At 46.8% G+C, this 14,565-nt stretch overlaps 1 protein-coding gene across 1 annotated transcript in view; it reads right to left on the minus strand.

Moving 5' to 3' along the window:
* Positions 1 to 14,565, minus strand: part of TNR (tenascin R) — a 303,471-nt gene that overhangs the window by 54,956 nt on the left and 233,950 nt on the right. The window contains exons 3-4 of the mRNA XM_050962984.1: positions 12,429 to 12,996; positions 5,065 to 5,541 (exon numbers count right to left, since the gene is read on the minus strand). Of these exons, the coding sequence (XP_050818941.1) occupies positions 5,065 to 5,541; positions 12,429 to 12,927 (976 nt within the window). The 5' untranslated portion in view covers positions 12,928 to 12,996. The remainder of the gene's footprint in view (positions 1 to 5,064; positions 5,542 to 12,428; positions 12,997 to 14,565) is intronic.

The raw sequence follows: 14,565 nt of genomic DNA on the forward strand, positions 1-14,565 counted from the left end.
ATGAGGGAGAGGGTGTTAAATGATATATTATCATGGGGCAAACTTCGGAATGACTCACACTTAGAGAACAACAGTTTTTCCAAGCCTGTGTTAATAGCACAGAATATGAGGGAGAAGAATGAATGCAATTTCCAGTAATTCAAATAAATGCTTTTTAACTATATCTTCACTAGGGAGTATTCCTAACTCAGTGCCCTGTAGTGCTGCCCAGCCTCAATCACCCACTGGTTAAATTTTCAAACAAGCACACTTGTGGTTTCTCCCATGCTGCCCGTCATGCTTGGGAGGAGCTACCTGAAAACATCCACAAAGATACATCATCTTCCTTCATATCCCTCCTTAAAACTCCACCTGAGGCCCACAAAAAACTTTAAAAGAGTTAGGCTACTGGTGCTCTGAGTCCACTGCCGATCATTTTGACCAATATTGTCTCATTGTTTTCTTTTACTTCTCATCTGTCTGCAGGGCTGGCTTTAGGCACCACAGGGCCCAATTCAAAGGAGCTGACGCCGCAGTCCCTCTGCTGTCTTCAGCAGCAGCTCAATTGCTGCCGTGGAGGAAGGTCCCTTCACCGAAATGCCGCCGAAGACAGTGGCAACCATTGAGCTACTGCCGCCGACAGTGCTGGGACTTCGGCAGCAGCTCAATTGGCTGCCGGTGCCTTCAGCGGCATTTCGGCGGAGGGACCTTCCTCCGCGGCAGCGATTGAGCTGTCGCTGAAGACAGTGGCGGGACTTTGGCGGCAGCTCATTCGGGACGTTGTGGGGCCCTTTTAGGGGCACGGGGCCCGATTCCGGGGAATCGGCTGAATCACCCTAAAGCCGGCCCTGTCTATCTGTATCCATCTGTTATCTCTTATTTTATACTTATTGGGAATTCTTTAGGACAGGCACTGTCGTCATGTTCTGTGTTTGCAAAGCACCGAGCTATTGCGATACATGGAATTAAAGTTGAGGCAATCAGCTGAGGGTATCGTCCTGCTTCTGCTAAGTCTTAAAACCCACCTTGATAGGGTGAGGACTGATGTCTGAGTGCCACATCAGGGTGTGTAACACTAGCGAAGGGAGGAGCAGTCAAACCGTGATGGTCCTGGACTCTGAAATTCAGATCTGGATGTGACTATTCTCCCAAGTTTGTGGGTGTCTGGACTCCAGGCTTTGTTTCAACCTATTGCAGAGATGCAGCCAGCCATAGATCCTGCTCCAAAGTTGAATGTCCTCAAAGTTTGGAGGTTCTCACATACGGGAATTTGCTTTGGGGTCATCTCTCATTATTATCATTAGCAGTGTTGCAGTAGCACCTGGAGCCCTCATCATGGAGCAGGACCCACTGTGATAGGCCCTGTACAAACACAGACACAGACAGCCCCTCCTAGGATGAAGGAATTCCTGACCTTGTGCTGGGTTTGCCTTCGAGACAGCTCATTTGCTTGTAATTCAACTACTTTTAATGTCACTCGCTCACAGGTGACCGAGAACCAAGAAATGTTGCTTTTCATAGAGTCACAGAAATGAAGGGCTGGAAGGGACCTGAGGTGGTTACCAAATCCAGCCCCCTTTGCTGAGGTAGGACTGAGTCTACCTAGACCATCCCTGAGAGGTATTTGTGCAACCTCTTCTTAAAAACCTCCAGTGATGGCAATTCCACAACCTCCTTTGGTAACTTATTCCAGAGTTTAACAACTCATATAGTTAGAACATTTTTCCTAATCTCTAATCTGAATATCCCTTTCTGCAGATTAAGCCAATTATTTCTTCTCCGACCTTCAGTGGATGTGGAGAACAACTGTTCACAGTCCTCTTTATAGCAGCCCATAGCATATTTGAAGACTGTTATCAGGTCCCGCCTCAGTCTTCTTTTTTCAAGATTAAACACAGCCAGTTTTTTTAACCTTTCCTCACAGGTGAGGTTTTCTAAATTTTTTATCATTTTTGTTGCTCTTCTCTGGTCTCTCTCCAGTTTGTCCACATCGTTCCTAAAGTGGGCACCCAGAACTGGACACACGACTGCAGCTGAGGACTCACCAGTTCTGAGTAGAGACAGACAATTACCTCTCGTGTCTTACAAACAACCTCCCTGTTATTGATATTACTCTTTTTTGCAACTGTGTCACATTGTTGCTCATATTTAATTTGTGATCCACTATAACCTCCAGATCCTTTTCAGCAGTACTCTCAACTACCCAGTAATTCCTCATTTTATAGCTGTGTATTTGATTTTTCCTTCCTACATGAAGGACTTGGTTCTTGTCTTTATTGAATTTCATCTTGCAGAATTCAGACCAATTCTCCAATAGGTCAAGGTCATTTTGAATTCTGATCTTGTCTTCCAAAGTTGCAACCTCTCCTGTCTTGTTGTCATTTGCAAATTTCGTAAGCATGCTCTCCACTCCATTATTCAAGTCATTAATGAAAATATTGAATACTGCCAGACTGAGGACTGACCCTTGTGGCACTCCATTAGATACGCTCTCCCAGTTTGACAACTAACCATTGATAACTACTCTTTGAATATGGTCTTTCAATCAGTAGTGCACCCACTTTATAGTAACTTCAGCTAGACTGCATTTCCCTAGCTTGTTTATGAAAATGTTAAATGGAATTGTGCCAAAATCCAGTTATATCATGACTACTGCTTCCTCCATACACTATGCCAGTATCCCTGTCAAAGAAGGAATTTAGATTGGTTTGGCATGATTTGTTCTTGCAAAATCCATGCTGGCTACTGCTTGTAATCCTGTTATCCTCTAGGTGCTTAGAAATTGTTCAATAATTTGTTCTGGTATCTTTCCAGATATTAAAGTTAGGCTATAATTCCTGGGGTCCTCTTTGTTTCCCTTTTTAAAGACAGGCACTATGTTTTCCCTTCTCCAGTCCTCTGGGATCTCACCCTTCCTCCAGGAGTTCTCAAAGATAATTGCTAACGATTCAGAGATTGCTTTAGCTAGTTCCTTAAGCACTCTAGGATGAATTTTATCTGGCTCTGCCTATTTGAACACATCTAACGTTAAATATTCTCTTACCTGTTCTTTCCCTATTTTGGCTTGCAGTCCTTCCTTCTTGCTGCTAATATTAATTGTGTTGGGTATCTAACAAAACAGGCATTAAGCACCTCAGCTTTTTTGATGTCATCAGTTATTAGCTCTCCTTCCCTACTAATTATTTTTTGCTTTTAATTGCCTTCAATGAAATAAAAAAATAAAGAGGCCATATGTGACTGAGAAGGAAACATGCCTTCTTTGGGGCTGCATAAAACTTCTAAAAATAGTCCTAAACTGCATCCAAAACACCCCTTGTTAGGATTTCCACTGAAGGCAGCAGAAGAGGGGCTCTGGGAGGTGAACCAGTATTCAGAGAATGGCTTTCTCACCCCTCTTTCACCTCCCCCAGTCCCACCCAACCCAATCACATTATGCAGCATTTTTCTTGTTGATTTGAAAAGCAGCAGTATGGCTGTTAAGGGGCTAAGTGAAAGGGGGAATTGGGCAGATAGGGGCAGGTGTGGGGAATGCAGGTCCAGAAAGCAGGCAGTGCAGAAGCAAGAACAAAATGGAGGGGAGTGGTGAGTGGGGCAGAAGCTGGGCAGAGAGCAGAGCAATAATGAGGGTCGTGGGATGGACAGAGGGAATCTGGAGAAGTGGTTGGTTGCTGGCCAGCACCTGCGTAGTAGCTGCAGCTGTGGTGCCTATACTAAAAAGGAGCAGTGTTGCGTGTTGGCCATGCACAGCTCAGAGTCCTGGGGAGGAGTGAAAAAGTTGAGCCTCTGGGGAGAGGGGCTGCAGAGCCAGCTGAGGAGACCGGGCCCTGTGAGTGGCGAGGTTCACCTATGTAGAAATGTTGCAGCCCTTTCCTCGCTGCTCTGGGACTGATGTACTGTTTTAGCTGGGACGAAAGGGTTAAATTGTGTGTATCTTGGCAGAGGGGTGCCCAAAGCAGCAGGCCTAGTGGGCACTCACTGGGGTGAGCACGTCCTTGTCGTCTGGGACTACGCAGCCCTGGTGCCTAACTGTATGATCTGGGGAGATGGCAGCTGCGAAAGAGAGATCGGCAGTGAGGTGAATGCATATAAACTTGTGAGTGTCACGTGCCCCCAGCCAACGCCCACACGCTGCCTTCCAGCCGGGAGATGGGAAACTTATGAATGACAAATGTGTCATCTCTTTGGTTGAGATGGAGACCACTTCCCTTCCCACCCACTCCCCTCATCCCCTGAAGTGCCAGGTCTGTTATCTGGGCGCTTGGTGTGAAATGCGGAACGTAGCTTTAATCCTCGTTCTCAAGTAGCCCTAGTCAGGAGAGACAAGTGGAGAAGCTCTTTAGATAATGACCCAGATGTCCCTGCGCAAAAAGCCAAGGGCAGGTGGTTTCCAGACAGATGGTAATAGCCCCAAGAAGGAGCAGCACTTGCCGTTGGCCTTATTGGATGGACCACAGTTGCCATAGAAACAGCCATTGGTTACACATTGATCTTCCCCTGTGATACTGGCAGAGGGTCCCCATGTGAACTATTGCAACAGCTGTCATGGTCCTTCCACTGGTGTCAGCAGGGGTCCTGAGCAGGCAGGCAGTGCAGAATGCTGCGGCCCAGCTTCCTTGCACAGCGCGGAGACCCTGGCTGAGTTAGGGAATTGTGACAAGAGCATGATAGTATTTTCTGTTTCCCTCCTCAAACTAATTGCTCTGCAGAAATCACCTCCGGAATGTCCGACCGTGTTGTCTGCGTGCAATGGCCCCATGCGTGGGCACGTGTGGGGCCTGAGTCTCAGTTACTGTGTTCCTGTTCTCAAGGCAAGGACTGAGGGAGGTGGGCAAGGGGAGTTTAAAACTCTGCCCATATGCTAGGCTTGGGCAGGGCCCTGATGTAAGTTAGAGCAACCTCAGGGCTGCTCTAAATTGTGCTTTGCATCCCTATAGGCCCCAGGGAGCAGAGAACAGCAGTAGTGTGGTGCCTTCCTGCCAAGCCAACTCATCTTGACATGCCCCTGATCCACCCACTTCACAAGCAGGCTGAGAGCAGGGCCTACCCTGGCACCAATTCTGTGCCTGATAGGGAGGCCATTCCTACCTGCTGAGCAGTCCTGTCCCTTGTAACCTTCCTCACAAGTGCACATCCCCTCCTGGCAGAACCCACGTCCACTGCAGGCATTCAGGCACCTCAGCTGACCGCAGTCTTCCCCCACGTAGCCCTCCTGGCAGATGCAGGTGCCATTGGCACATCTCCCCTTTCCTGAGCAGTCATTGGGGCATCTCAGCTCACTGCAGTCTTCCCCTGCATAACCTTCTTCGCAGACGCACTCCCCATCCATGCAGAGGCCTCGGGAGCTACAGTCCGTCGGGCAGCGGAGCTCTGAGCAATCGTCCCCACTGTAGTCATTGTCACAGATGCACTGGCCTTCTACGCAGATGCCCCGGCTGGAACAGCCCATGGGGCAGTGGGGCTCTGAGCAGTTTTTTCCAGCCCACCCTTCATTGCAGATGCAGCCACAGGCTTCCAGGCTAAAGTTACCGTGTCCGCTGCAGTGGGGGATGTAATCTAGCTGCCCTGGAATGATCAAAATCAACAAGTCAGCTATCAACAGTGGCTGTGTGGTGGGGAGAGAAGAATCCCCACAATTGCTGCAGCCACAGTGTGATATCCTTCCAATAGTGCTGTAGTTTCATATGGCATTTGCCGGGGGACATTAATGCTTATAGGAGTAGGAGCCTGATTACACTGTGCGTTGTTCTGCATAACTCTGCCACTGGCAGAGGCAACGCATATGGGAAGGCACGCAGGGCCACAAGCCCCCCCCATTTCTGACAGGATTTAGATGCCCTGCCATGAACCCCACGGCTTACTGCCAGAATCTTTAAGTTGTGCCTCCCACCTACTATAAACAGTTATGTGTTGTCTCTATCTGCCAGGACACTTTGGTCTTGACCTGCAGTACTCCTCTGCTATTCCAGCCATGGGCTAGTGCCAGTCATGCTGAATTGCCCCCAAGCTGTGAAATGGTTTTTCTGATATGCTTAAAAGGTCCATTTCGAGCTAGGACAAGATGCACTTAACACAATTTTCACATAGGATTATTATATATTATTTGGAAAATTCCAATGTCCAGGTTTGCATTCAAAGGGTTTTGATTTGGCACATGCTATGCAGGCCTGGACAAGAGTTGCTAACTGTGGATGACATTGTGAGCTATAGAAAAGCTATTTCTAGCAGTTTTTATGGCCTCTGTGAACCATGTGCAGCTACTAGACCTGCAGGGCTGCAAAACGTTGGACTTTAAAGCCCCAGTCTGCACTGGTGCACAGGTCCATCAGCACTAAACTTGGTGCAAGATTGTGCCCTGGGTTTGTGACATTTTTATGTAAGGAAACCTCTGACTGGCTGAGAACTGAATCTTTAGTCCATCCTGGGCCTTGGGTAAAGGGGAAGAGAGGAAGGATATTTGAGAGGACGGATATTTCTGTCAGGCTGATTTAAAACAAAAGGGTATTTGTTTGAAATTGCTCAGAGGGTTGGAGAACATTAGAAGTAGCCTCCAGAGTAGATGGAATAGTGAGCAGAGGGCAAGTGGGGTGATTAAAGGTGAGTGCTAAGTGCAACTGGTACATCTCCTACTGGCCATTGGAATTGGGAAAAACTGACCGTAGAAACGTTTTATTGGGCTTCAAAATCTGAATCATTTGTGTTCAAATGTTTTGCATGCTCTCTCTCTCTCTCTCTCTCTCTCTCTCTCATATGCTTATTAGAAGATTCTGCTTTCTTCCATCTCACTTCACGCTTCTTAAATTGCATGGTTGTTCCCTGAATTCAACATCCTCAAACTGGAAGGGTCCTGTGGATGACATAGTATATGTTCATGTCATTAAAGACTGTATTGTAATGCATATGCACCAGGGGCCTGAATTTAGGTTGCATGGGCAATCTTAATTCTGGCATTGTCTAATTTTTGCATGCTTGGCTTTGCAGTTGTAAAGACCTTCTAATGGTTTTTTTAGATGTAATTTCTTAATTTGTTAATAATAAAACCAAACTGAAAAAAACCTCCAGAAATTCTATAATATGGAACCATCTCCACCTCCAGTGTGGGTCACCAGCAGAGTTCAGACCTTTAAATCCACAGCACAGACCTCTACCACTTGAGCTAATGGAGTGCTGATGACAGTAGTAGGCTATCATCTTCTGTGTGAGCCAGTCACCAGAGGGGGATAAGACTCTTTGCAAGGGTCTTGACAGCTGTTTGCTGTCAGCAGAAGAATGTAGACTCAGGACACCTGGGTTCAATTCAGATTCTGGCGGGGTTGCCCTAGGTTACAGACCATTCTGACTCTCTGTTCCTACCCAACCCCTTGGCTCCTATCCCCAGCCCCTCGGCTCCTATCTAACTCCCCCAAGTACCTGCCCCTATATAACTCCAGTCCCTCCTTCTACCCCTCTACTCTTGTCCAACACCGCCACACCATCAGTTCCTGTCCCCTCTGCTCCTTTTCATCTTCCATCCCCTGGCTCCTACCCCCACTTCACTGCACCTGAATACCCCTAATCCTCTTCCCCTTCCTCTGTTCCTGTCTGTCCTGCCCCTCCTCTCCTTCCCACTCTCTGGATCCTGCAATACCCTCTATCCTGTTGCCTGTCCTTCCCATTGGGCTTCTGAGTGATGGGGGGGGGGGGTAATACAGTATGTGCCTATGTACGACAAAGCCCTGATTATTGGGACTATCCCTACAAAATCAGAACATCTGGTCACCCAAGTGCCAGCAATGGGAAGCCAGGAGAGCACAGGAGAGACAGTCTCCCTGCTCTCAGTTCCTGTGCCTAGCACCACAGATGTGTCCCTGGCTGGAGGAACAATTGCAGGAAAAGTCCTGTGAACCCCCTGCAGGCCCGGGACAGAACATGCTCAGCTGTTCTGTGGGGACCGCACATATGCAGTCTGGTTGGCATGTAGGAGCTGTGCAGGGATGGAGCATGCTCAGTACAGACAGAATTTTTGGAGAGTTTAGCCGCCAAACAAGTCTCTAGTTAGTATGTGCAAAATGAGATTTTTTTTGGAGGCTTATTGTTTGGCTAAATCTGGGACAGCAAAAGGCACATCCCTGACACCAGGGCAGTCCTGTTACCTAATTTCAATCCCTTGCTCTGGTACATGGAGGCACTAGAGCTTCTCAGTGAGATGGTGGTAAGAATTATTTTAACATAGACAAAACAAGGTATTTTCCCCTAAACTCATTCTTGGAAATGGTTGAACCATTTGACTGAAACTTTTCCAAAGTAGTCAGCCTGATACAGACACTGATGTGGACAATGTCAACTTGAATGGTTGAAATTTGGCAAAATTATAAGCAAGTGAAAGCAGAGTCTTATAATGGAAAATGTTAGGCAATCTTAACTATAGGTGGTGCTATCACCGCCTATCATATATGTTGCTGACCAACAAACATAAAAGTGGTTGGTTATAAAGTGTGATAGGACCATTTAGGCTATGCACACATCGGGGTGGTGTTCAGGTGTTCAGACTCTTGTGAAATTGTCAGTAGATGAGAGAGGATGCTTGAACAGTTGCTGGAAAATCGAGGATCATTTATGGAAATGTCTGACACTGAGTATGTGTGTGAGATGACTGATTCTTGTCTGATTTACACTGGTGTTAATTCAGAGTAACTCCACTGAATTTAAAGAAGTTACTCCAGATCACCCTGTTGTAGCTGAGATTGGACTGGAGATTCCATAGAATGATCAATGTTTTGTAAGTTTATTTGCATACATTATAAATAACCCAAATAGACCTACAACTATTTTTATAACTAACTCCTTTCATGTTTTATCTCTTGAATTTTATTACTTGATTTTAACAGTGATTATTCAGCACATCCATTTAATGTTGGAATAGTTTACATTTTATTTTTACCTAATACAGTTATTAATATTTATGTATGGATATAAGGGTTTGGTGCCAGACTTTCAGCTGGTGTAAAATGGTATCGCTTGCTTTGGACTGGTGCAGATTCACACCAGCTGCCGATCTGACCCATACACATTTCTGTGTGTGTTGCTGTGTTCTCTGTATGATGATGTGTGCATATAATCCCTCCTCACACACACATCATGAGGCTGAGTCTCCTATTATCTATTGATATAACTTTGTTGGCTTCAGTGTCGTTACTCCTGATTTACATTGCTGTGTGACTAAGGGCAGGGTTAGTCCCAGTGTAGTTATGTATTATGCCAATTACAAAATAACAAGTTCAAAAAGGAGAAGACACAGGGAAGCAAAGTGTGGGTTTTTTTGATTGTAGCCAATTCCTGTCTTCCCCCTACACTGGAAAGTGGTTCTCAGCACCTGGGATAGGGCTTTGGATACCTTCCATACCCTGACATTTTCTCCTCTTGAGACGTTCTAATAGGCCCAATTAGAGTGTTCATTTTCTATGCTTCATCACTCACAGACCCGGATGCATGCTGTTGAGGAGTCAAGCAGAAACTCTTTGCGAAAACATCCCATTTTTTATGAAGCTCCCTCCGAAGTAAAAAATGCTCTTGGCTCTGGTTCCTCACTCAGCTGAAATTCATTGTATCAACATCCTCCTTCATAACCCATCTCATTACAGCAACCCGTTATTTCCTTGGTTTTGAAGAACTGCCTTGTAGAGATGATGAACTGAACTGTGTCTTTTGAAACAGTAACCCTAATGGAAGGGTTATAGAAAGCCCTTCACAAAGCTTGCGCATTATTATTCAGATGGAATACTCCATTGATAGATTTGTGCCTTCATTATAAAAAGGTTTGTTTGTCTTTCATGGCAGCTAAAGTTATCCCCTGATTTTTTTTTTAACTGTGTGATTTTCATATCCACTCAGTCCTTCTAGGGAGAGGATAGAGAACTCATTTATTGCTGACTCCTGCGGTGCTGTATTGCATTAAGGGATTATTTAGGAAATCAGTAAATTTTTCTCTTCTACCGATCCCATGAAAAGTTACAGAACTGGCCTAACAATTGCTAAGGAGCAGGGGGTATACAAGATGGACTTGCTGCCTCGTCATCTTGCTAGTGTCATGCAGTTGTTTTTTAACCTGGCTTAAGCTGTGGCTGTGAATATGTTACTGGTGAAAGGATTTGAGCAGCAATGATACCATAAAATGGTTGTTCTGGGCGGGAGTCTCTGCGGATTAATCTCGCTGTTCAGTTCAGTTCCTGTTTACCTGTAGCTCTTCAGAATGCTTGCACCTTGCTGGTAGTATATGGGGAAAAGGCCTCGGTGGTTCAATGTAGAGAGTTAAGGCTAGATTGTGACTTGGATTGCATGCCCATATCGGGGATTAAGCATCCCACTTCCCCCGCTTCCCAACCTTGGGTCTGGGATGCGTTGTTCTAGGAAGGGAGCAAGCTGGCATGGGTAGGCATGGAGTGATGAGGAAGGAGCAAGGCCTTGACCCTACCTTCCCACTGGCTGAGCACAGCCACAGAGCCAGGGCAGGGGGTGTTGCACCTCGCTGCCGGTATAGGCTAGTAGCAAAAAGCCCCTCCCTCACCCTGAACAAGGAGGAAGCAGGGAAGGAATTGTGACGTAGGGCGTGTCTCAGGGTCACAATGCCTTCTGGGGCTACTCCAGGGCTGCTGAAACTTAGACACCACTCAGTGCCTAAAAGTCAAATCTAGGCCTTAATTTTTCCTCTTATGCCAAGAGAAGCAAATTTCTCTAGGCCAGGCACAGTTTATTGAAGGACCATGGGGAAGCCTGGGATGGAGTGATTGCAGGGACTGCACTCCCATCTCTCCCCAGAAGAGGAAAGTCTTTCTAGGCCAGTATGGAGAGGTACATTGGTAGAAGGTTGTAGGTCTCGGTCAGTGTACAGGGCCATTGGTTGAGCAGTAGGGGGAAGACCAAGATGCAAAGAGCAATGAAGTTCAGCTCTCTTCTAACCTGAGCAGACAGTGATTTCTCTAGGTCACTGCTGAATATATTGAAGAGCTTGGGGAAAGCTCAACACTAAGTGACCACAGAGAGAGGGCCAGATTCAGTGGTGATGTACATGGGGCTGGGTAAGTCGTGTGTAGGGTCTAAGCTGATCAGCAAATGGGCTCAAGTGACAAAGTAGTGTCTGGTAACTTGCAGCAATCCGGCAATCAGCATGAGTGTCTAAAATAGGTGTGAGTGTAACCTATACCAGTTCAATTTCTTGTGGGGACCAAAATCAGCCCTTGGTAAGTGGGCCCAGTTCCATTCTGTTACATGAGGGTAAATCAGCAGGCATTTCACTGAAGCCAATAGGAGTTGCATTCTCTCACACTCTAGGACAGTGGTGGGCAACCTGCAGCCCATAGGCTGCATGCAGCCCATCAGGGTAGTCCGCTGGCGGGCTGCCAGACAGTTTGTTTACATTTGCATGGCTGCCTGCAGCTCCCAGTGGCCGGGGTTCACTGTTCCCAGCCAATGGGAGCAGCAGGAAGCGGTGGTCAGCACGTCCCTGCGGCCTGCCACTTCCTGCAGCTCCCATTGGCTGGAAACAGTGAACCACAGCCACTGGGAGCTGCGGGGAGCCGTGCAAATGTAAACAAACTGTCTGGCAGACCGTCAGCAGATTACTTTGATGGGCCGTGTGCAGCTCGTGGGTTGCAGGTTGCCCACCACTGTCCTAGGGTTATCTGCTCTTCCTCCACCTTCTGCCTCTGCCAGGCAGGTTACATTCACTTTGCATTATCTGTTGAGTTCAGAATTGATGCCCTTTGCCATTTGCACCTGACTTCTGACCAACTTATATCCAACGTGTAACTTACATCCAGCACCATTTGTATCTGAATTTGACCCCGAGACTTCCATGGGAATTGTACTCACTTTACCAAGCTGCACTTGGGCCAGCGACTGAATTTCACTGTCAGATATTTCCCCCGTGTATAAACATTGACAAATCCATGTCACAGGTTGGGATGCTCAAGAATCAATGAACGTGGAGACTGAATCTCTGTTTTATGGGTGAACTGTCACCATGCACACTTAGGAGTTTTACAAGGGGGAGGAGCTTTAAATTCCATTGATGGTTCCACAGGAACCATGACAGCTGAAGAGATGCCCTCAATCAGCATATATCCTGAATGCCCTGACCCTGCCTCTCCCGAGTTGGTCCCACCCTCTTTCTGGGCTATGCAGGCTGGCTTTGGGATTCCCAGCAGTGTGGAGACTTGTGCTTTTGTACCCAACTCCCGATGGACTTTCTACCTCCCAGAACCTGTGGCCTGGGTTCTAGCTAGTGAATCTGGCCCTCTTTGTTTATGTCGATAAGTAATATTGACAGTGCTGAGTATATGCACTGTTGTGGGACTATTAGCAAATGCAAAATTTCCTCCATTAATACTCTTGAGTAATGGCACCCACTCTAACTCATGCGCCTTCCTCTCTTGAGACCTCAGTCCCCAGCAAGATCTAACAGCATGAGTTACTACCTGTAGCTGCATTTTCTTGGCAGCAATTGGAGTTGCATTGGTCCCGTAGCATGGACACCTCCCTCTCCAGCATCTCAATTCTGCTCTGAAGCTCCTGCATGACCTGGGCAGAGGTGAAGCACTTGCAAGCCTGCTTGGGGAGGTTTATCCTGTGGGTGAAGGTGACCTGGCTCTCGCTGTCTGAGGTCTGCTCCGTATATTCCGTCATCCTGTCGTCTTCTGAACTCACCTCCTGGTCAGATGACGCCTCGAGTGCTAATGAGCAGAAGCTGTCCAGGGGGATGTTAATGTTGTATACATGATTGAAGACCATGGATTGCTCCTTGATAGGTGGGCTGTAGTTGGAAAAGTTGCCTTCCTCATCCACTACCCGCCTCCTCATCCGCTCTGTTGTCACCTCTGGCCGGCACTCAAAGGGCTTGAGGACTGATCCCAGCAGGAGCAAGTTGAGACCGATAAGCATGTTCCTCAGGACTAAGTTTTCACTGTCAGCCCCCATTTTCTTGAGCAGGAAAAGCAACTTCTAAGCCAGCCTTGGCCGACAGAACTGTCTGAGAACCTGGAGACCCTGAATGAGAAGAACATGAATGATATTAGCCTTTAAACGGGACCGCTGTGCTCAGATCACAAGAAGAGTCTTTTGGAGTGTGGTGTAAGGGGCTAGATTCTGCATAGATGTAACCCAGTGACATCTCATTGGCCTCAGTGTGATTGCATCTCACCCAATACTGGCAAGGAAATAGCTGTGTTTTTAAGGAAAGGTTAAATGTGAGTCATAAGCTGTTGAGATGGTACAGTCTGATTTGCTAGCCTTTTGTAGCTGGAGGCCTTAGGTCACAACTGAAGGACCAAATTCTGGCTGCTTGGGGTGTAAACCAGAGGAGAATTTGTCCTGTCATGCATTTGGCCAGCTCAACAGAGTCCAGTCCTCACATTTGTCTGTCTCATCACCAAGGGCCTGATCTAATGCTCACTGAGGGCAATGGAGGTCTTTCAGTGAGAACTGGCTCTGGCCCCAACAGCTGGATCTTGCAAGGTGCTTAGCACTTCTGAGGTGGCACTCAGGACCTTGAAGGGCTGGGCCAACGTCTAGTGCAGTTTGCCAATACTGGAAGTCTTTGCTCATGCTAAAGTCCATAGACCGAAATAGAAGGGAGATGGCCGTTCCTGGCTGGGGCGTATTGGGAGGCCCATTGGTAACCAGCTGGCAGAGTGATGCTGTCTGGTTTATGCTCGGTCTCATTTAGCCAGGTGATCAGTACCTCACTTTTGTGAGCTGTCGTACATCCCCAAGGTGGAATCTGGGCCCACTGAAGTCAGTGCCATTAAGTTCGATGGGGACAGGATTTCACTCCAGATCTTTACACAGGGAGATGAAAATTTTGCATCTGTCTTGGTTGATTTTTTTTTGTACTGACATGGTTCCTTTGGTAGAAGCACATCATCTTCTCGCTAATATATTTGGGGCATAAATTCTTAGACTGAGGCCTATTCCGGGGGCACTAACAAATACAATACGAGAGGGGAAAAAAGGCTTAAAAGCATGTTCTCATATCAGTGTGGTATCTCAAATGGCATTTCATGCCCCCGAAACTGAGCAGTACAGTGCCAGGTTTAATTCAGTAGCTGTAGTAACACTGTTAAATTAGACTGTACAGTATTAAGTTTGTTTAGGTTTATGTTCTGGACAGACCAGTATCTCCTGTTGAAGTCATTTCATCCCCTACCTGTGCTCTGGATTATGGGGTAAAATGTCTTTATTTGGAACAAGACAAGTTTTCATTTTCTTATTGATTTATGGTCTCCAGGCGGTAATCCCAACTCTAAGGGCCACATTTATCCCTGGTGTAAAATCACTGACTTCAGTGAAGTTGCCCGGGGATGAATTTGCCTCTAGAACTCTTGCTGGGACTATTGTATGTTGACCAACAGTTAACTCCATCTGTTCTGCTTTAAAGAATTAGAGCTTAACATAGCAGAGAGGATGAAGCCAGCAGACGGGCAGGACTGCGACTGTGAGCCCAAGGACTCTAATTGCTCCTAGTGCAGCAGAAAGGACGATTTGATTGCACATTGGTTACCAGCTGCCAATCTGTTTGCCTTGCATTTTGTTTTCATTGGATCATTAGTTTATGGT

This window comes from Gopherus flavomarginatus, chromosome 7, assembly GCF_025201925.1.
Source record: "Gopherus flavomarginatus isolate rGopFla2 chromosome 7, rGopFla2.mat.asm, whole genome shotgun sequence".
Classification (NCBI taxonomy): Eukaryota; Metazoa; Chordata; order Testudines; family Testudinidae; genus Gopherus; species Gopherus flavomarginatus.